Source organism: Helicoverpa zea, chromosome 12, assembly GCF_022581195.2.
Source record: "Helicoverpa zea isolate HzStark_Cry1AcR chromosome 12, ilHelZeax1.1, whole genome shotgun sequence".
In the NCBI taxonomy this organism is placed as follows: Eukaryota; Metazoa; Arthropoda; class Insecta; order Lepidoptera; family Noctuidae; genus Helicoverpa; species Helicoverpa zea.
This window is the reverse complement of record NC_061463.1, coordinates 623,231-642,539: the sequence shown is the minus strand read 5'-3', so window position 1 is coordinate 642,539 and position 19,309 is coordinate 623,231. Positions and strand designations below refer to the sequence as shown.

At 36.2% G+C, this 19,309-nt stretch overlaps 4 protein-coding genes across 5 annotated transcripts; 1 reads left to right on the top strand and 3 right to left on the bottom strand.

The window, feature by feature from the left end:
• Positions 1 to 200: 200 nt before the first annotated feature.
• Positions 201 to 1,769, bottom strand: LOC124634862 (FAD-linked sulfhydryl oxidase ALR). Its single transcript, XM_047170523.1, has 3 exons — positions 1,422 to 1,769; positions 891 to 1,084; positions 201 to 813 (listed from the first exon to the last, which is right to left on the bottom strand). Exons 1-3 carry the CDS (start codon positions 1,530 to 1,532, stop codon positions 651 to 653), a joined length of 468 nt encoding a protein of 155 aa, XP_047026479.1. The 5' UTR covers positions 1,533 to 1,769; the 3' UTR covers positions 201 to 650.
• Positions 1,770 to 2,159: 390 nt separating this feature from the next.
• On the bottom strand, positions 2,160 to 8,182 carry LOC124634860 (cytosolic Fe-S cluster assembly factor NUBP1 homolog). Its single transcript, XM_047170520.1, has 9 exons — positions 8,001 to 8,182; positions 7,844 to 7,924; positions 6,606 to 6,766; positions 5,106 to 5,207; positions 4,636 to 4,726; positions 4,159 to 4,230; positions 3,599 to 3,792; positions 3,072 to 3,258; positions 2,160 to 2,384 (listed from the first exon to the last, which is right to left on the bottom strand). The coding sequence occupies exons 1-9, from the start codon at positions 8,029 to 8,031 to the stop codon at positions 2,350 to 2,352; spliced, it is 954 nt and encodes a 317-aa protein (XP_047026476.1). The 5' UTR covers positions 8,032 to 8,182; the 3' UTR covers positions 2,160 to 2,349.
• On the top strand, positions 5,573 to 13,764 carry LOC124634859 (tektin-3-like). Of its 2 annotated transcripts, none has more exons than XM_047170518.1 (11): positions 5,573 to 5,761; positions 10,172 to 10,311; positions 10,390 to 10,641; positions 10,793 to 10,883; positions 11,470 to 11,611; positions 11,754 to 11,851; positions 11,979 to 12,098; positions 12,268 to 12,400; positions 12,667 to 12,797; positions 13,062 to 13,216; positions 13,492 to 13,764. In XM_047170518.1, the coding sequence occupies exons 1-11, from the start codon at positions 5,717 to 5,719 to the stop codon at positions 13,700 to 13,702; spliced, it is 1,518 nt and encodes a 505-aa protein (XP_047026474.1). In that variant the 5' UTR covers positions 5,573 to 5,716; the 3' UTR covers positions 13,703 to 13,764. The 2 variants fall into 2 exon arrangements, with proteins under 2 accessions (XP_047026474.1, XP_047026475.1); XM_047170519.1 differs by lacking the exon at positions 5,573 to 5,761 and adding an exon at positions 9,963 to 10,095.
• Positions 13,765 to 13,952: 188 nt separating this feature from the next.
• On the bottom strand, positions 13,953 to 15,472 carry LOC124634861 (cytochrome c oxidase assembly protein COX11, mitochondrial). The gene is made up of 4 exons (XM_047170521.1): positions 15,101 to 15,472; positions 14,736 to 14,891; positions 14,462 to 14,629; positions 13,953 to 14,305 (listed from the first exon to the last, which is right to left on the bottom strand). The coding sequence occupies exons 1-4, from the start codon at positions 15,335 to 15,337 to the stop codon at positions 14,162 to 14,164; spliced, it is 705 nt and encodes a 234-aa protein (XP_047026477.1). The 5' UTR covers positions 15,338 to 15,472; the 3' UTR covers positions 13,953 to 14,161.
• Between the last annotated feature and the right edge of the window lie 3,837 nt (positions 15,473 to 19,309).

Here is a 19,309-nt window from a genome sequence, read left to right as displayed (position 1 = left end):
TGCTACATGTAGGATCCATTGATAAGTGTTACTTGGTCCCTATTAAATTTACCAAACCACCTTGTTTACTCAGATTAGATTACAAGAAATGCAAGCTCATGATAAGATATGCCGTCTTTGATTGAATATGGGACATTATGTAACCAGTTACATTAATTCTTAGTTGTAGCTTTGGAGTTTCGTAAATAATACTCTTCACATGCTCAATAGAGTGTCATATTTTATTAATGTTAACAAATAGTAACAACAATAGGTACACTTTGACACACATATACAATTGTACAAAACTCATTTGAACTGCAATGTCTAATGAAAATCACAAGTTTCTTTAATACTACAATAAAATGCTTGAGGTGATCACATAGTGACTAAAACACTGAACTAATATTACTTACAACTCTCTATTATACTAGGCTTTCTCAAGTTCACAGACAAATGTGGAATTAGTAGTATGTCAATTACAAGCTCAGTAATATGCAACAAAGCATTTCTCAAAGGGTCTATAGTTGTAAATCTTTTACAAAGTTAAAATAAATATATTAAACTTTAATATCACATATCTGGGACCCAACAAAAAAACATCAATGATGTCAAGAGTAAAGAAACTCTCAATGCTCAATATTCAACATTTGTTCTGTGAAGACATGTTGTTAATCACAAGAGCCATCAACCCAGCCGTCTCTCCATCTCTCATGTACCCTTGTGCAATCAAACACAGGCTTGCCAAGCTTAATGTTTACAGTATTGTGACGCTCACACAGCCATTTTGCTAGTGTGTCTTGGTTCTCTGTTCTTGGTGGGTGTTGCTTAATGCTGCAAAATATAAAACAGGTTAATAAGATCATCTGAAGGGGAGGTAAATTCACAAGTTATTGTTCAGCAATACATACTCAGCTTGGAAGTCAAGAGCACATGGTTCACACGGGTAGAACTGTGCAAAGATATTGAAGAATCTCGCCATATCTTCGGATTGCTTTTTCGTTGGTTTCTTAGGGTAGTACGATGCCATAGAGTGTAGGAATGCCCATGTTGATGTGCCGATTTCATCCTTGTCTAAAGGACAGTCCTTTGGCCGTGGTTTAGGCTAATGTAAAACATATTAAAAAAAGTTAATACAAATAAGCTGTTGACTGGTATAGAATTGTCCATTTAATATATTACTTTAGGTAATTCATATATTAGCAATTGAAACTTTTTTAACCAAACCGATTTAGAATTATGTCAAGCTTTATCCAAATAGAATTTATTGTGACAATCAGCTGTTGCATCATTCTTTGATTGCCATGGAAACTATATCTGGCAGAAAAAGGGATCAGATTTGCAATACTGTGGGGATTCTCCTCTTAACCAACATTCAAGTTGAGACGAGGTTACAGGAACAACTAGAAACTTCTATCTACAATTACGAAACATAACCTCACCTGTTTTGTAGGAGATGTGAAAGTCACTTTATTCTGACTTTTAGCCCAAGTCTTGAAGTCAGAACACGCCCTGCAGGGCTTATCTTCGTCATCTTCGGAGTGTGCAGGCATCTTTGTACAACGGAGGCTCCGCTGGTGCCCATGTAACGAACCCTACTATTGTGCAATATCAAAACTCGTGTGATGTAAACAAACTACATTACAACTGCTTTGGACACTTCGATCAAGACGAGTAATGTACACTGTCCTCTGAAACGAATAATTCAAGAATATATATAGTGAAATCGCCGGTTCAGAAATATTTTCAATTTGTGCTACATTTGTCAAACAAAATGATTATCGGTGTCAAATTGACACGTGAAGTTGACATTGTTGACAGAACCTTCCCAAGGGCTGCCATTAAAAATATAGTTTTTTTTTTATAACATTTTGTTGAATTGTCTGTGGTTTTGGATGTTATGGCCTGTTTGAATGCAGAAAAATATGTAGGTACATCAGGGTACATGGTTCTGACAATATGGGCCAAGTTGCGGGCAAGAAGCAACGAAAGTTCTTTTTTTGGTATGTGTCGATAGTCGAACTTATTACAATTAGACAGGCAAAACTGATACTTTATTTGAATCGGCGGCATGAGTGTGGTAGTTTTCTCCGAAATATCAATTGCACCGAGGATTATTGTAAAATATGCGGTGTAATATGGTACCAATGTATAGTGCCCATAAATAAAACTGAATCCAGTATAATTAACATTATGTATTTCTCATAAATAAACATAGACTCAGTTTAAATTAATCAATTTCAAATTGGTAAGTACCGTCAAATGTTCTACCGATCACAAACACTGAGTTCTTTACAAAACAAAATTGACTAGGTCATATAAATGTAATTTATAAAAATTATAATAAGGCTCCGTTGGTGATTTGTAAGTTCAACTGGTAGTTTTTTCGACAGTGGCAACGACTTCTGTAACAAAAAGGTTAGATGTGAATAAGATTTCTTTTAAGTGAGTAGGGATGTAGAGGTATAAGTAATGTGAGGAATATGTGTGTCTAACTAATGTATGTTTAGCCATGTTTATCCTGCCACTTCCTTCTTTTTGGGAAGTCGGCTAAAACGATAGGGCTGGAAAAAAAAACGTTATGTCTATTAAATTGTACAATAAACTACCCGCACAAATAAAAAGAGAAGATAAAATTAATATATTTTTAAACAAACTTAGACAATTTCTTATAAGTAAATGCTACTATTCCGTTAACGAATACCTAAATGATAAAAATATAAAGACAAACAGTCACACACACATACACACACACACACACACCCACATATACGCGCACACACACAGCTTCCAAGTTTACAGTGTAGATTAAGTGTTTAAATAAAAAAAAAAAAAAAAAAAAACCTTTAAAATATAAATATGTAACTTATTTGCCTATATAACTACTTTAGTCTTAGTCAACAATAATAAGTAACATAGCCGATAAGAGCTTCCTCTCTCCTATCCCACTTATTTTGCTGTGCCCGACAGGGTCCATGTGAACTATTTATAAGACTACCACCTAAGAATACACATGGAAAGCAAATAAAGTATTGAGTATTGAGTAAAATAAATAAAAATGTAAAATGGCGTCTTATGAATAAGCTACTGACTGTCGACGATGTCCTTGAGCGCGGTGACGGCGGGCGAGGCGGGCAGCTCGGCGAGGAAGTCGCGGCCGTCGTCGCAGCAGCGCGCCAGGATGGGGTCGAGCGGCAGGCTGCCCAGCATCGGCACGGATAGGTCGATGCACATCTGCGCCGCGCCGCCCGTCGTCGCGGGGAATATCTCGCTGCGGGTCTGAAACGATACAATAAAAATTTACTTGTTAATGTTATAATTAGAAATACACAAGCCAGTTACCCGGGCAACCCGATAACCTTTAGTAAGACTCGTTGTCAGACTTTCTGACTTCTGACTAACCATAACTTCTGCCAAAGATGTTCAAATGACAGCCGGGTCGAAAGTTTATCGTGCCTTCAGAAACACGGAATAACTAGTCATGACAAGACGGTCACCCATCCACGGACCGACTGCTCCATGCGTTGCTTAACTTTGTACTCGATTGATCACAAAGTAAATCAGCACTTTTTAAACGTCAAAACGCCCACCCTTTCCTAGTTTTTACTGGACGACTCACCTTGCAGTTAGGACACACAAACAGCGACATGTTCTCAATGACCCCAATCACTGGCACGTTGAGTTTCTCGCAGAACTGCAGCTCCTTGCGCACGTCGAGCAGCGACACCTCCTGCGGCGTGGTGACCACCAGGGCGCCCGTCAGCCCCGTCGCGCGCAGGTACTGCACCGCCGATATGTGCTCGTCCGATGTGCCTGCCAAATACATATCACAAATTAATATTTGGAAATCATTATCAATTACAGCTTAAACTGCTCATTTAACTGGTATAGTAAGACCGCATTAAAATATGTAGGTAAATCCATAAATCAAACAATTTTATGTCGCGGTTGAAACTTTAGTAATTCTTGCTAGGCTTGTAAGTCAGTAGCGAAATAAACATAGCTTCTATAGTTTTTTTTGGCACATCGAGTTACACGTTTTTATCATATTGATACACTAGTGTATCAAATGCTGATATGATTACCTCAAGCTGCGGTTTAGTTTCGCTTTTTGTGGTTCAAAATAATTTACCTGTCATAGACGATTATAAAAATGTTTGAGAAGAGAAAATTACTTACCAGGTGGCGTATCTATTAGCAGATAGTCTAGTTCTCCCCAATCCACTTCAGTTAGGAACTGTTTAATCATACCTGAGAACAACGTTTTCATCAGTACAAAGTATCTCTCGCTATGTTTACCTTTTACCTACATATATGGACGCTGAAAAGTTTGTTTGTTTGATTTGAGATTTGAAAAATCTTTTAGTGTTAGATAGTGCATTTAACGAGAAAGGCTGTAAGCTACTTTTTATTAACACGGTTATATTAGCTTCACTTGTAACTATGTATGTAAGAAAATCTTAATTTGCCCCACCCTCTTGATTAGGATGAAATTTTGCACACGCTCTGAGTTCTGATGACAATCCATGACTAGCGTGTTTTTATAGTTTTTATCTGTGTGTACGAAGTAGTTGCCACTGAACGCGGCCGTAGTCTGTATTTACATAGCAGTAGTTAGTATTTACTTAAAATCTGTATAAAGTGTGTAATAATAACCGTTTTTCTTAGGTCCCCTCCAGATGACCGCGTCGTCGGGTCTGCCCAGCAGGAAGCCGATCGACATCAGCGATAGATTGTCTGTCACATACTGTGGACAGAAACCACGTGTACTTAGTACTTGCACCGACAAACTATTGCGCTTATTACAGTTTATGCCAGGGATGGCGAACCTTTATTGACTTAAATACATGGCCAAACTAAATAAAAAAACTCGATGATATGACAAATAGTTAACATGAAAATTATTTAACAAATGTTGTAGAGGGCCCCCATCCATACAACATGATTTTTTGCTCGCCGGAACCCTTTGCGCGCAAGTCCGCCTCGCACTCGCACTTCGCCAATTTTTCAGATGTAGCAAAGGGTTTTTTTTTAAACGAGATTACATTTGTTTTTTGTGACGTGATGATTTCGTTGTACAGGGAGGAATTGTTGAATACCTGAGTGCTTTAGTTGTAAGTACTCACAACAGGTGACCAGCCCGAACCAGAGTTGTGCACCATTTCACCTCGCACACCCATCACGCGTGGCTGACTGGGGCCGCAGATGTCTGTGTCCAAGATACCCACCTAGAAATTGTACATGTAAATGTAATTGCTGTATAGAAATTACATCGAATCCTTTCTGAAGCTTTATTATATGTCGTGATATGGTTTACAAGAAACTAGTTTATATAAAAGTCTGTCTGTCTGTTTCATTGGGCGATCAATAAAAAATCTATTAGGTATGGGGTTCCGGGTTACATGACATATTTAAACAGTACGTTCCAAAATCATATTTGAAGGGAAACGATATTTGCTAAGGTGCGCTTTTAACGACTACAGTTACCTTACACTTGACAATAGATAAGTAGGTACAGAATATCGTGTAAACATAGACGTGCATACCGGTAGTAATGCATCGACCGTAATAATTTACCCCATAAAACCTGACCTATATACGCACCACGAAGGTTGTACCAGTCGGTGCCACCGTCTGGCTGAACCGTTGCGAAATCTTTGCCATCGTGCCTTCACAATCAATACACGTGTCTTCAGTGCCTTCCAGTATTTGAAAATAGAATCATATTGCCGCGAAAATGGATTTTGGAAACGCGTACGAGAGACGGTCAAGATATAATAGGGTAATGTTCAATTTGCGTACTTTAAATTCTTGAAAATTAAGGTGATATCGAATGATTACTTGATTTTACAACATGACGTGGTTGATAAATAGCAAATATACAAGTAAGGTTTGTGTATTACGGATATCTATATGCATACAGGATGGCAGATATCCGCGAAATGAAAGTCTTTTTGTCACGGCAATTTGTCTAAGAGATGACATTATTTTATCATTTCAAAAGAACAACTGTATTTATTTTGGTGTTTATCAATAAGGTGACGTAAAAACATAGGTGTGTTACTCTCACGTGCTTATTGGCATAAAACTTGGTTCAAACAATTTAAGATATTTTCAATACGAAGTCTAAGGGTTATCTGTGGGGTCAAACACGCCCCCTATCGGATGTCATAATAAATTACAGCATTCCATTAAATGAATTGAACTCAGAAGTCAACAAAGTGCATCAAAGTGCATTGCCACCAAGTTCACTGGCTTCTGATATATTAAGATTGATTGACACCTTATAAGTGTTTTCGAAAAAAATATTAGGGTAATTTTATGTAGTCAAAAGACAATATCATACAATATGTTTAAATATGTAAGCATACAGATAACTTCCCATCCCAAAATGAACAAACATTGATTGAATTATACAAGTTGGTTTTGTATTCTGTTGTATTTTGTAAACTTGTAAGAATTGTGTGAAACAATTGTTGGTGAACCTAATAAAATAAATATTACAAATCTACTACCAGCTGAATATCAGAGCTCAACCTTTTTAAATCTACCTAAAAATAAATGATTCACTTAGCACCCCCCAATCATTGCTTTAAAAATATCTTAAAGGTTTAGGGTATACGTACATTAGCATCAGGGTATTTAGAAGCCAACGCGTGGCCGACCAGAGAAGTGACAGTACTCTTGCCCACTCCTCCCTTGCCCGACAGGATCAAAATCTTGTGTTTCACATTGGCGAGACGATGCTGGATGAGTGGGATTGCTGGGTCAGGGAGTGATGCATCCCCTGGTTACAACAAAATTAACCTTATTGATTTTTGTAGGGATTGTTGAAAGTGAAATGGATATTGCTTAGCTTTCTAAATAATAAAATTAAAACGAAAGAAATATTTTGAGAATATTATTTAAACATGGAATTGTCTACTTTTTTATAACAAACTTTCCATATTCCATACCTACATAAAGATCATGAACATTTTCAATACATTACTTTATGCATGCAGTACATCTGCATTTTGAACTTCAAGATTCCGTACTGCATTCAGAGTTTTCAGCTTTATGAGTATAGCTAACAATGAAAAGGTTATGCAAATATGGTTCTATGACTATCTTGACAATAAAACCTAACATTCTATTGTTTATAAATGTTATGGTAGTGCCATATAACTAGAATAGCCTACACCGCCAACACAATAAAAAGCAATGTTACCTCAAATGAGCATGTTTTGTAAAATTACCATTGGATCATGATTTAAAACTAAACCAAAATTAGGCTTTTCATAGGTCCCAATACTTTATTTATGTAACAGGATGTCATTTTCACACATAGATAAAAAAATTAAACTCTCTCTTTTGCCCTATTGAAACTGTTTACACAACAAATGTTACCTTTGTAACAAAGATAAGTTGAGTGATGATAAAAATGCAAAACACTATTGCAAGTTAAATATTTACTCATCTGCATAAACAGATACATATAATACAGTGATAAGAGATTTCAAACAGGATCTAAAAGTTATTGATTTTTATATTATCTCAAAACGTTATTTAAAAAAAAATATACGTTATATTTTGCACAACCGTACAACGTCTTGAAGACAAATTCAAAGATTGTTAGAGTATATTATTACTAATTAGTGGACCATAATTAATTGTCTACTTGGATGATAAAGCAAAAAACTGAATATGAATGTATCTTTCCTTCCGAACAAGGACATGAACATACGTATGGATAGTTAGATTTGTTAGACGGTACTAATAGCAGCTAAGTAATAGTTATCAAAGGATCAAGTTGCACAAACAATTGGCTAATAGAGTATCCATATATTTTCTTATAGGTGTGTAAGGTATGTTTCATATTTACCTGATGCGCAAATGTTCTGGTTAGGGCACCCGGCGCACGCTGACGCTTTACCAGCTTCCTCACTTTGGGTACCAGGACAATCTAAAGCACGTAAAAAATATAAAATAATACTTTTCAGTACGAATTTAAAAAAAGTATGTACAGGTTATTTACTTACGCTGAGGAGCATTGTCTGGCACGCTACTCATGTTTGAAATATCCGATGTTTGAGCACAAGGCAATTACAATACACAAACGTAAAATCTAGAATGTAAATTGAATTTTAATGATAAAAAAACCTCGGGCCTCAAAACACAGCCTGATAAACAAGTGACAAATGATGAACTGACATTGATTAATGAAGTCTGACAGTTTAACATTGACAGAACTGCAGAACATGGACAGAACCATTGACATATATTCTAGCGATAGACAAGAACATCCATACAAATAATTTACCCGCTATGTCGTCTGTTGACATTTCGTTGACGTATTGTGACATGTAGTCATCCTCATTGATGTTAATTGCAGAAGTGTCGCTCGTATTTTGCCTACATTTTTCATTACTAAAAAAAGTTTATATCTAAGTGAATTCAAAATCATGTAATATATCAAAAAGTTTATTTATATCTAATTGAATGCAAAATCATGTAATATGTTAAAACCAGGAACTTATTTTTAGGGTTTTTAATATTAATTACGATGTTTTTTTTCTTAAGAGGGCTATCACAAATTTTCGCGAATTTAATTATTTTTTCTTGAAAGTAAGAACATACCATGACAAAGTGAAGTCTGTTTTCATTGATATTTTACCTACTGCTAGTTTTATGGCACATCTGTTTCTGCACGATTTTCTTAATCCATAATTCAAGATGGCGGGCGGGAACAAATTAATGCATATTTGTAAAATTGAATTGTAAATGAAAAGTATGATATACAAGCGTTGTAATAGCATGAACAGCGTGTAATTTTACTAACTTGACTCTCGAATAGTTTATATCAAAGAGTAAAGTAATATATAGGGAAAAGAGAGCCCACTCACGTGTTATTCTTGCAACCCAATTTGACAATGCGCCATCTTTCTCTAAATTGGCCCCGAACTACCTACATAGCTATAGCTATAAAAATATTATAATTATGCATCATATTCATAACATTTTCTATTAGGGTAAGTAGCACCATATAACTATAACATTGGTTATCGTTATAGTTACATGGTGCTACTTACCCTAATAGAAAATGTCATCGTTAATATAGTAAAAGGTCGAAGGAAAACAAATAATTATTATATATTACTTTTTATTTACGCGTGTATGCGGAATGCAAAAAACCGCCATATTGATATTATTATGATCGGTTTTGTTAAGTTACTTGGAATACTGACACCAGGTCTTTTTAGATGAAATTTGATATTTGTGCTTTTTTAAACCGTATTTAATTTATTCGCCTATTATATCTTTTTTTAAAGTGTCTAATATTTTCCTCATACTTTTCTCTAATTAATATTGCATAAATAATTTTATATTAACAAACAAAATCGATTATAGTGTAGTGCCATCTGTTGGTAATTTAAGGTATCTTTTAGATAGTAAATAGTTTCCGGGCCAAATAAAAGGTGGCGACTCTTCGTTTACTTAGCTGTCAAAATGTACGGAGTGTCCTCCCCCTGGTTTATATGTGTAAGTTTATACCTTGATATGTATTTTCTATTTTATAATTGTAGTTTCATAGACATCCATCTGACGCAGGTGTCAAAATCGCTCTGATTTGCCATTTTGGGCACTGCATAGTCTGCAGTGCAGTTCAGTGTGGTAAGCTTTTTGTTCGGAACGTTCTATCTAGTACGTAGTACATATATATCGATGGACAGAACGATGGGCAGTGGACGGTTGGCAATACTGGTTTGAGTTTGCATGCGTTCCCAATTATGATTTGGTTAATAAAAACGATTTTTACTATATAAATAAACTTGATATTTATCAATGATGCAAATATCCCATTAAAAATACCTAAATTATGTGTGATTTCTAACGTACCGTGAATGTAACTAAGAAGTATTTTTAATTGGGTGATATGAACGCATCATAGAATCAAATACGAAGGAAGTTTGAGAAAGTTATTATTGTGAGGTTGCCGATGATGCAGCGACACGAAAATTTTCAATTTTGAATTTCCCTTTTTCTTTTCATAAATGATTAGCAATTTACCAAAATTTTCAACACGTTTTTGAATAATCCAATACCAATATGGCCAAGGAAGTTTCTATGTGCACGGTAAAATACGCACAATACCCTATTCATATATTTTTTTATAACTAGATTGTTTTTTCATCGGATCCAATTTTTCTAGCAACTGCAACAATGGAGCCCGGTAAAAGAGATCGCAGGCGCTCCCAGCGTGCCTCCACAAGTCGGCTACTGTTTCCACTCACCGAAGAAACACCCATGGCGACCTATCATGGGCTACGAGGAGATCGAAGTGACTCCTATGTAAGATGCTTGCCCTTACTTATATCATCCCATATTTACCTTCAGAACACGCATATAATTATTACTTACTTTGTTCAGGCCGTCGCAGCCGATAACGAACACGATGGTAGATCCCTGCTACACGCCAGCTGGCATGGCAGCTGAGCCGCTGCGGTTCCCCAACCTGGTGACGGGGTTCGACCGCAGCCCCGAGCACGCGGCCCGCGCAGCTCTCTACACGCGCTACACGCAGTATGAGTGGAACCAGAACAGCATCAAGAACTACAACGAATCCGATGCTAAAAGGAACTTCTCTGAACGCGTTCGGAATGATATTATGAGGATGCTGCGGTAAGGGCTTCTTTGGGCCACTACTAGATTTCGACTCTGGGCAACTGTTACCTACGTGTTATGCAGTAGAACGACTTTTATGTTGTACTTGCTCTTAGTGAGATAGTCTACCTACTAATGGGATTTGTCAGTTAACTTGAGGCTTTTACAGGGAGACCGACGAGATCGGCACACAAGGACAGAGGGACTCTGGAAGGAGGATTGGTGAACGAATCACTGACACTACCTTCTGGAGGAACGAGGTAACCAACCCCTTCAAAAATTACTAGTCTTAAGGGACAGACTGGGGCCCGATTCTCCTAATTTTACTTAAGCGACCTTCGATTGACGTTCGACTCGATTCGACTGAGATCCAATCCCGACTCGATTACTATTGAAGCGTATGTGGCATTCCGCTATTTTTTCTTTGAAATAAACGTTTTTATTCTTTTCTGTCATTCAATAATGAATCATTTTGTCTGCAAATGTTTTACGATTGCAAAATGATTGCACGGCAAACTACCGTATAGACCAAAATTACCAAAATAGCATACCAATCGCACACCAATCAAATGTCAATCGAATACGATTGGTCTTTTATTAGTAGCAGAATGCCCGATATGGTTAAAACTGCTATTACGATCGTATTGCGATTCGATTACTATTCGATTTTGACATTATTAACTTAGGAGAATCGGGCCCCTGAACAAAAAGATTTATTCTGGTCTTAAATGTCGTTTTACATGTCATAAGCTCGCGAAAGAGGTCTGCGGCGAGAACTTTCGGGCCAAAAAAATGAACTTTGTGTCCGAGATTGCTTTAGTATCTGACAAATTTAGCCTTATTCAGGTGTCCATAGAAATGGAGCGCCTAGTATCGACTTGTGAAAAGCTGAATGACACTCGGAGGCAGCTCGAACGTGCCATTGCCGGCATTGAGGGACCGCTGCACATTGTACAGGAGTGTCTCTACCACAGGGAAAAGAGACAGGGTAAGTTATAGAAAATGAGGTAGGTACCCAATATATTTCAAAATCGAAGCTTGGTTCAAAGTCACTGTTCTAAAGCTATGATTTGCCAACAAATCTTAAAATATCCGATGTTCCAAGTTAATTTAGGGTAATTCTACAACAGGTCTTGAGCAGGTGCACGACGCAGTGGAACAGTCGCTCCTCAAGGAGGTGGCCATACTGCGCGAGTGCCAGGACAAGTTCCGCAATATGCTTGAAAAGGTATGATAGTCCTGCAGCTAGATGCCTAGGATGTCATGACAGAAGTATAAGTAGATACTCTTTGAACTCTTAGGCCTGGACTTGTAGCTTTGTAAGGTCATACGATTGACAAACTTGTGTGGTACAGGTTCGCGCACAGTCTAAGAACTGTCGCGCGACGCAGCACGAGCTGGAGACAGACATGCGCAACAAGGAGTACGCGCTCGGCATCGACTCCATGTGCCATCAGCTTAACAACTTCTCTAAGGTAACTTAAGTTTTTTTACTACTTTCTTTTTAAGTTTAGTTATTTTCGATGTTGTAGGTTGTAGCATCTACCTAAGAATGTCCAAAATCTTAAGGAGACTTTTGGACTTTTTGGTTGTCATTGGAATTTATGGGGGTGTATAGTTGGTCATGTTAGGTAACGTGTACAGGGTCTGCAATTCTACGCGGGCATCGAGCGCTACGACCCGACGGTGTGCGACACGGCGCGCTGGGCGGCGGCGTCGGCCGCCACGCTGCAGCGCTCGCAGTCCGAGCGGGCCAAGGCCATACAGATGCTCTCAGGTGACGACGCTCTCAACACATAGAACGACCCTTCGATCCCAAAAGATTCCTGGGGTCTTTGTTTGCTGCCACACAATTCACTAAGTGTTCCAAACTAAGAATAAGGGGAAACCTGAAGATTGCATATAATTATACAAAGTGGATTCATGCTTTCTTTAGAATGGTAGCTGCGGAGTTTTCTGAACTGTTTTAAGAGTCCCATAATGACAAGGTTCTCCTAAAAGACTAAATACCCCTGTTTCTTACAATTCAAAATGCTTTTACAGATACGGAGAATCTCATCAACGTGTCGGCGACGGAGATCTGGGACCAATGGAGCAACTCCAACAGCGCCTTCACGCGACGCATCGCGGAAACCATCGAGATCAAGAACAAGTTGCAACTGCATCTACATAAGGTAATCCTTTTTACCAGGATCTTCTTGAAAGCCATATGTTGAACTGATTCGTTGGTGAAGCAGTTTGCTGCAAATTTTGGAAACTTTTTTCTTGTTTAACTCTCCTCAATAGCTCCTAAATTTTAAAGACTATTATAAATGTAGCCCAGATAGCAGTGATGGTAAAACAGACACAGGTTAGCTTGCTACATAGGCAACCAAATCATGCAATCCAAGATCAAAACTTCTCATGGCTCACCTATTACTTAATGCTTAATACTCTAGATCCAGCAAGAGATCTTCGACATCGAGAAGACCCTGGAGCTGCTGAACAAGGCGATCGAGGACAAGCTGCAGCCCATGAAGGTAGCACACACGAGGCTGCAGGCGCGGACCAACAGGCCGCATCTAGAGAAGTGCAGGGACGAGGCGCAGAACAGGTCATATATCAACATTTTGTGAATTAAATTAAAGAATTCAAATGATAACTAGGAGAGGATTTGTTACGCCGTGAGAAACGGGACACTGACGACAGTAGATTTTTTGTGCTTTTTTTGACCATGCACAGTGCTAGCTCAGGCCCCGCGATCAAAAGGAACTCCTCTTTATTATTGTCTGTAGTCCCTACACCTACGTTATTTTAGTTTAGTTTTTAGCTTCTACTCTAGGCTCCCTTTTTATATCAAGAAAAAATAATATTTTCATTCTCTCTCAGACTGATAAAAGAAGTATGCGACCTCCAAGAGACGATGGAGACTCTGCGCTCCAAGATAGCGACAGCAGAAGGCACGCACCAGACACTGCTGGGCGTCCGCGCGGGGCTGGAGGCCGAGCTGCGCAACAAGACCACCACGCTGTTCATCGACCGCGACCAGTGCATGGGCCTGCGCCGCGGCTACCCCGTCACTGCCGCCATCAAGTCTTAAGTGTTTTGTGCAATGGATATAGGGAGAAATTGTCAGTGCAGTCATTAAATTTGTTAAAGTGATTTTTGTGTTTTTTTTTCCAAGGATAAGTTGTTTTGGTTTGACTATTGTTTAATAATGACCATCTTTCATGGCTTTGAATGGGTGACCATCATATCTCAAATTATCTTCAAAATTATTTGGATATATGTCTAGAAATTCTATCAGTTTTATAGGTACTGTGATAATGATAAAAGAATAAGGCGCGAAATTAAAATAAAGACCAACATTGCAATTGTTGGCTTTCGTCTATTTCAATAATAAAACTTAACAAAACTTGAAACCTCTCTGTACATTAAAATACACTCCCTTGCATAATTTGTTAACCATGTTTAATGGATTTTGTACATTTGTTCTAATATCTATAGTTCATTATTTGCAAGTGAGTGTAAACATAATTAATTTCATTTACATACTATTCTACTTGACATATGAAGGCACAGGCAGTTTCATGCCTTCCTTAGCCTCAAAGAATGTGTACGACAACACAATCTCGTCTACAAACTCCATCTTTGGGTCATCAGTGAACTCAGGGTCGATGTAGAAGAATACTGGCATGTCCACCTGAAAATCATCAATAGGGATTTCAGTTCTTATTCAATTCAGGTTGAATATTGGTATTCACCTGCGTTTGTTAGAGAGAAAGCTGATACCAATGAGCTAGGCAGCTGATTGACAATTAAATAAAACAAAGAAGGAAGTATTTATATAAAAATTTACCTTCTCATGTGGGTTGAGCTGCTGTTCCTCAAAGCAGAAGCACTGTATCTTATTGAAGTACTGGCCGGCTTCGAAAGGGATCACATTATAGGTACTGATACCCGTTACAGGCTTGTCTGTAGGGTTCAGGGCTGTGTAAAATGCTAAAGCTGTTTCACCTGGCACCACCTGCAATTTTAATATTTCAATAGAGGAGTTTCACATAGAATGGATTATGTGCACAGCTTCACAAAAAAGTTCCAAGTTCTTATGAATAAAGGCTGATGAAACATACAGTGATATCCATCTGTTGGGGCTTGAAATTCCACTGCATGGACGAGGCAGTGTCTGCATTGAACCGGATCTTGATAGGCCTGCTCTTAATTGCTGTCATATTACTGACATTGTTATCAGCCTCTGCTAGCCCCGTAGTCCCACCATAACTGTATGCCTGGAATATTTCAAATGTATTTCAGCAAAAATAAACCTTTCATAGTTTTATATGTAATTGTTGTGTGCATTGCTGTAGTTGTATGAGAGATGTCTCATTTATTTGTTACTTTAAGAAGATTAAAATCACTCTCAATAAAGGCACCATGTAATGGGAAATTTAAATTAAAAGATAAAGCGATTATCTAACATAGGTTATCTATAGCTTACCTGACAAAATATCCTGTAAAGCGGTACAGCTGCATAACTTAATCCTACGGTCATAACACCGACAGCTATCATATAATTAAGTGTTGATTTTATCTTATGCTTCTGGTCATGGGCGCCGCGACTAATAAACAAACTAGGTTGTATCGGTCTTTTGGGAGCTAAAATTGGTGAATTTATTACAACATTATTCCTAAATGTATTTATGTAACACCGATTCATCCACACGAGACGATTCATTTTGATAGTTATTTTATCAGTCACACACAAGTTGTTATTATAAAATTATCTCATTTTACAAACGAAATTGTTAATAACTTGCAAACATTCTCGCCGTCCACTCAGCTCACAAATTAACATCACTGTCAATTTTAAATTGACATTTATATGACAATAGGCATTGACATTTCATATCGTTTGAAACAAATACATTTATTTCAAACGATAAGTATTATCAATATTTTCAAAAAAATCATTTATTTTCATACTTTCATTTCCATAACGAAATAGTAAATAATTTGAATACTTACTAAAACTTTGTATATATTTTACTATGTTAACACTGGGACACCTTCTTCAGCCAGTGTTTTTCAGAAATGGCAAAAAAAAATAGCGGGAAAATTCAAATAATTTTCTATTGGTGCTACTGTGCAATTTCAATGATTGCAGTAATAATTCAATGGAATATAAAATTGTTTTAAGTAAGTAATGTTTTGTAAGTAATGATTTCCTATGTCTATCCTATGTGTATTCTAATGTTGAAAAGGCATTTATGGTAAAACAGAAGAACAGTGAAAGTGAAGTCAATTAATTAGGTAAGTACGCCATTACAAAATATTGCCTGTTTACTACAGCACAACACGAAATTAACACATTCGCTGTTCTATAATTTCAAATAAAACGTCCGTGTTCAATTAAAATTAATTAACGTTTAATATCACAATATTTTTAATACTTCCTCGCATCCGTGGATCATCGTTTGTATTCTAACGCCACTAGTTTGTGTTTCGTCTTGATGTGTGCATCCGTATGGGTCTTTTGGTATGCTTTGTATGTACAATCGAGAAATGGACATCTGAACATCGGTTCTTTACCGCATTCGTACGTGACGTGTCTTCTATACGTACTTTTGTGCCTGTATTTCCGTTTACACTTCTCGCATTCGTAAGACATGTCGTATTGAGACCAATAGTTTTTTGTCTTCATTGGCATGATCGGCAACATGTTTTGCATCATTGATTTAAAGAAATCCACATCACCTGCAACAATGAGATAAGAATCTGATTCTTTTACGCACTATTGAGGTGATCTTTTCTACGCCGATGAATGAACGCGCTAACTTTTTTCATTTAGTAATAGTAAATATAGGAAAACATTTTTATTTGTGATTTGGAACTTTTAAGATAACTTTAAAATATGTTTTCATACTTTCAAGATTCAAAAAAGTTATATTTAACACATTCACTGTCTTCTAAATTTGGAAAAAAAAAACTAACGTTTAATTTTAATTAAAGTTAACGCGTCCTTATAACGAGCTCCATGATATTGGCGGGTCATCTAACTTTTAGATACGAAATATTAAAACAAAACAGTCTAGAGTGGTCCAACATGCCTTCTCAAAGAGGTAAATCTACAATGTGAAGGCAATTCACTTTATACCAATGTTAATTTTAATGACAAATAAATGAATACCTACTGATGACTTGGTTCCAATTATTTCTTCATATAAAAGTATTGGTAGAAAGTGACTTATTAGTAGACTTAGGTGTTTGTTAGACAAACAAATAATGTATTGAATCAAGAACATTTATTCACATGCATAATCCAATTTAAAAAGAACAAACCAAACACACTCGACTTCACTGAAAACAAAATAAAATACTTCAAACATTAATAATAATTAACATTATTTTGTGCTGTTCTCACTAAGATGTGATAGCCACATTATTATCGAAATGAAACTTAGTTCACTTTTAAAGGCATGTACACAATATTTTGGAACAAGAGAAAAAAAATATATTGGAAATAATAGAATGTGTCATCGGTAGGTATATCCTACCAGTTGAAAGACACTTTTTGGAAACATTCTTTGGCTATAAAATTATTAGAAAGGACCAAAATGGTCGTAACACTTATTTGTTGTAATTAACTGACTAAAATAATTGTGAGTGCCAGACAAACTACCACCGATTATGTTAATAGCTAAACTAATTTGTTGGTGGGTCTATAGGTTAAACTTCGTAATAAAATATAAAATTCTAATCTATAGGTACTCGTACCATGAACACTCATTACAATACTCCTGATGGTACATTCAAATAATTTGTCAGCACCTCATGTGCATAAGTTTCACTTAAAACTTAACATTAAATAACCATAATAATTTACTTAACAATAGTATACAAAATAATTATTATTTAAGGCACTAATTTCTTATTATGGCTAAGAATCGACTGGAAGATTCTTTGGTTTATTTATAATATTGCATGATTCAAAATTTGAACTCTTTTAAGGTAACTTATTTAACAGTAACAAATGCAAATAATAAAATAAGACATTTTTAACAGAAATACTGTATCTGTATATCTATAATACATTGCTTCTGTCGCAAATTTTCTTGCAGTAATATATTTTCTTTGGTAACAAGGAACACACACTAAACAAACATTAATAACAAGAACAAGAAAATATAACAATCTATTAATATTATGTTCTACCTTTATAATATAAACGAAAAACACTATTGTCTTACGTATATACTGTTGTCTATCTTAAAGTAATGCTTCTGAACAGAATTAACATGTTCTTCTAAACAAATGGGGTATAAAAAATCATAAAGCTGCCTTCTAAGCTACCGAGTTTCGTAGACAGGAACCCTAAAATAAATGTTAGTAATAATGCATCTAATTGTGACATAATACTTGTTATTGCTAACGTTATCATACATTATTATGTTGTTTCAAGTTTTGTCTTTCATATTATGCTAGGTACTGAAATTTACTACATAACATTCCTTAACTATTATTTCAAATTGAAATAATGTCGATTTCTAGTTATATAATTTACAAGTGCGCCCCTAACGGTCAATCGTAGAAATAAATATAAGAATTTATATGGCACAGGATTTAAAACAAAAATAAAAAAGACTGCACACGAAATGCGCATACATATATTTATTTATATTTAAATTGTATCCGTCAATTTATAGAGATTAGATGTGTTCAGTCAAAATAGACTCCATCAAGCAGGTCTATCAAATATCAAAAAATCTATCTAGTTAAAAGTTGACCAAAAGAAGCGCCTTGTAATATATCGTAACTAAAACCAAAATAAGACTTTCACGAAAATGTAGGACAGCTGAGGGGCTAAGTGGCTCACACTCGAAAATAATCAGAATTTCCCAGACAAAATATCTCAAATAATAAATTGAGGTAAAAAAATCTTTAAAAACAAGCTTTTATTTAAATGCGCTAAAAATAAAAAAAATAAGCTTTTACTGTAACTTTACTGATTTATGTTTTAAAAGCTTGTCGCGACATTTAAGTACTCGTATTTACTTTCTTAGTAAAATCGCAACAAGCTTTTAAAACATAAATCAGTAAAGTTACAGTAAAAGCTTATTTTTTTTATTTTTAGCGCATTTAAATAAAAGCTTGTTTTTAAAGATTTTTTTACCTCAATTTATTTTATACTTTTTAGTTTTGATTTGGTAAAGTGCACTTTATTTTACTTGCCTGTCATTGGATACCTATATGGATGGGATTGAAAAAAATAGGTTATTCACCATTTTGTAGCGGCGGCCATCTTGGATTTTTATTTCGTAAAGTGCAATGTGTTCTACTAGTCAATCCCTTTCATTTGATACCCATATTGTATAGGTACTTTAAAAATAACTAGTCCGCCATCTTGTATATTTAGCCATGTTGGATTTAGGATGACGTCACATAGCTTAACATGCATTGTCATCCAAACTAAACATGTATGCAAAATTGCAGCTCAATCGGTTGAGGGCAAGTGCCTTAAAATTGAGTTGTAAAATTCCACCCGAACACACATAGTTACATACATACATACATACATACATACATACATTGCAAGTTAAATAAAAGCTTGTAAAATGTAAAGACATATTGCGAGCGCCTCTCACAAAATCCTGGAATCGGCATTGTTAATAGTGGGAATACAGCTGCACCGCGTTGAGTCTTGATTTTC

What these genes read in the sequence shown, in the direction of transcription:
- LOC124634862 (XM_047170523.1), bottom strand. Translation starts at nt 1,532, where the DNA reads ATGCCTGCACACTCCGAAGATGACGAAGATAAGCCCTGCAGGGCGTGT. An exon ending in TCACATCTCCTACAAAACAG is followed by an intron (nt 1,085 to 1,421) that starts GTGAGGTTATGT and finishes GTTTTACATTAG; the next exon opens with CCTAAACCACGGCCAAAGGA. An exon ending in GCTCTTGACTTCCAAGCTGA is followed by an intron (nt 814 to 890) that starts GTATGTATTGCT and finishes TATATTTTGCAG; the next exon opens with CATTAAGCAACACCCACCAA.
- LOC124634859 (XM_047170518.1), top strand. Translation starts at nt 5,717, where the DNA reads ATGGATTTTGGAAACGCGTACGAGAGACGGTCAAGATATAATAGG. An exon ending in GATATTATGAGGATGCTGCG is followed by an intron (nt 10,642 to 10,792) that starts GTAAGGGCTTCT and finishes AGGCTTTTACAG; the next exon opens with GGAGACCGACGAGATCGGCA. An exon ending in CCACAGGGAAAAGAGACAGG is followed by an intron (nt 11,612 to 11,753) that starts GTAAGTTATAGA and finishes ATTCTACAACAG; the next exon opens with GTCTTGAGCAGGTGCACGAC.
- LOC124634860 (XM_047170520.1), bottom strand. Translation starts at nt 8,031, where the DNA reads ATGAGTAGCGTGCCAGACAATGCTCCTCAGC. An exon ending in CTAAATACCCTGATGCTAAT is followed by an intron (nt 5,208 to 6,605) that starts GTACGTATACCC and finishes TACAATTTCTAG; the next exon opens with GTGGGTATCTTGGACACAGA. An exon ending in GTTCGGGCTGGTCACCTGTT is followed by an intron (nt 4,727 to 5,105) that starts GTGAGTACTTAC and finishes TTCTGTCCACAG; the next exon opens with TATGTGACAGACAATCTATC.
- LOC124634861 (XM_047170521.1), bottom strand. Translation starts at nt 15,337, where the DNA reads ATGAATCGTCTCGTGTGGATGAATCGGTGTTACATAAATACATTTAGG. An exon ending in TTTACAGGATATTTTGTCAG is followed by an intron (nt 14,892 to 15,100) that starts GTAAGCTATAGA and finishes GAAATATTCCAG; the next exon opens with GCATACAGTTATGGTGGGAC. An exon ending in AGCTCAACCCACATGAGAAG is followed by an intron (nt 14,306 to 14,461) that starts GTAAATTTTTAT and finishes GATGATTTTCAG; the next exon opens with GTGGACATGCCAGTATTCTT.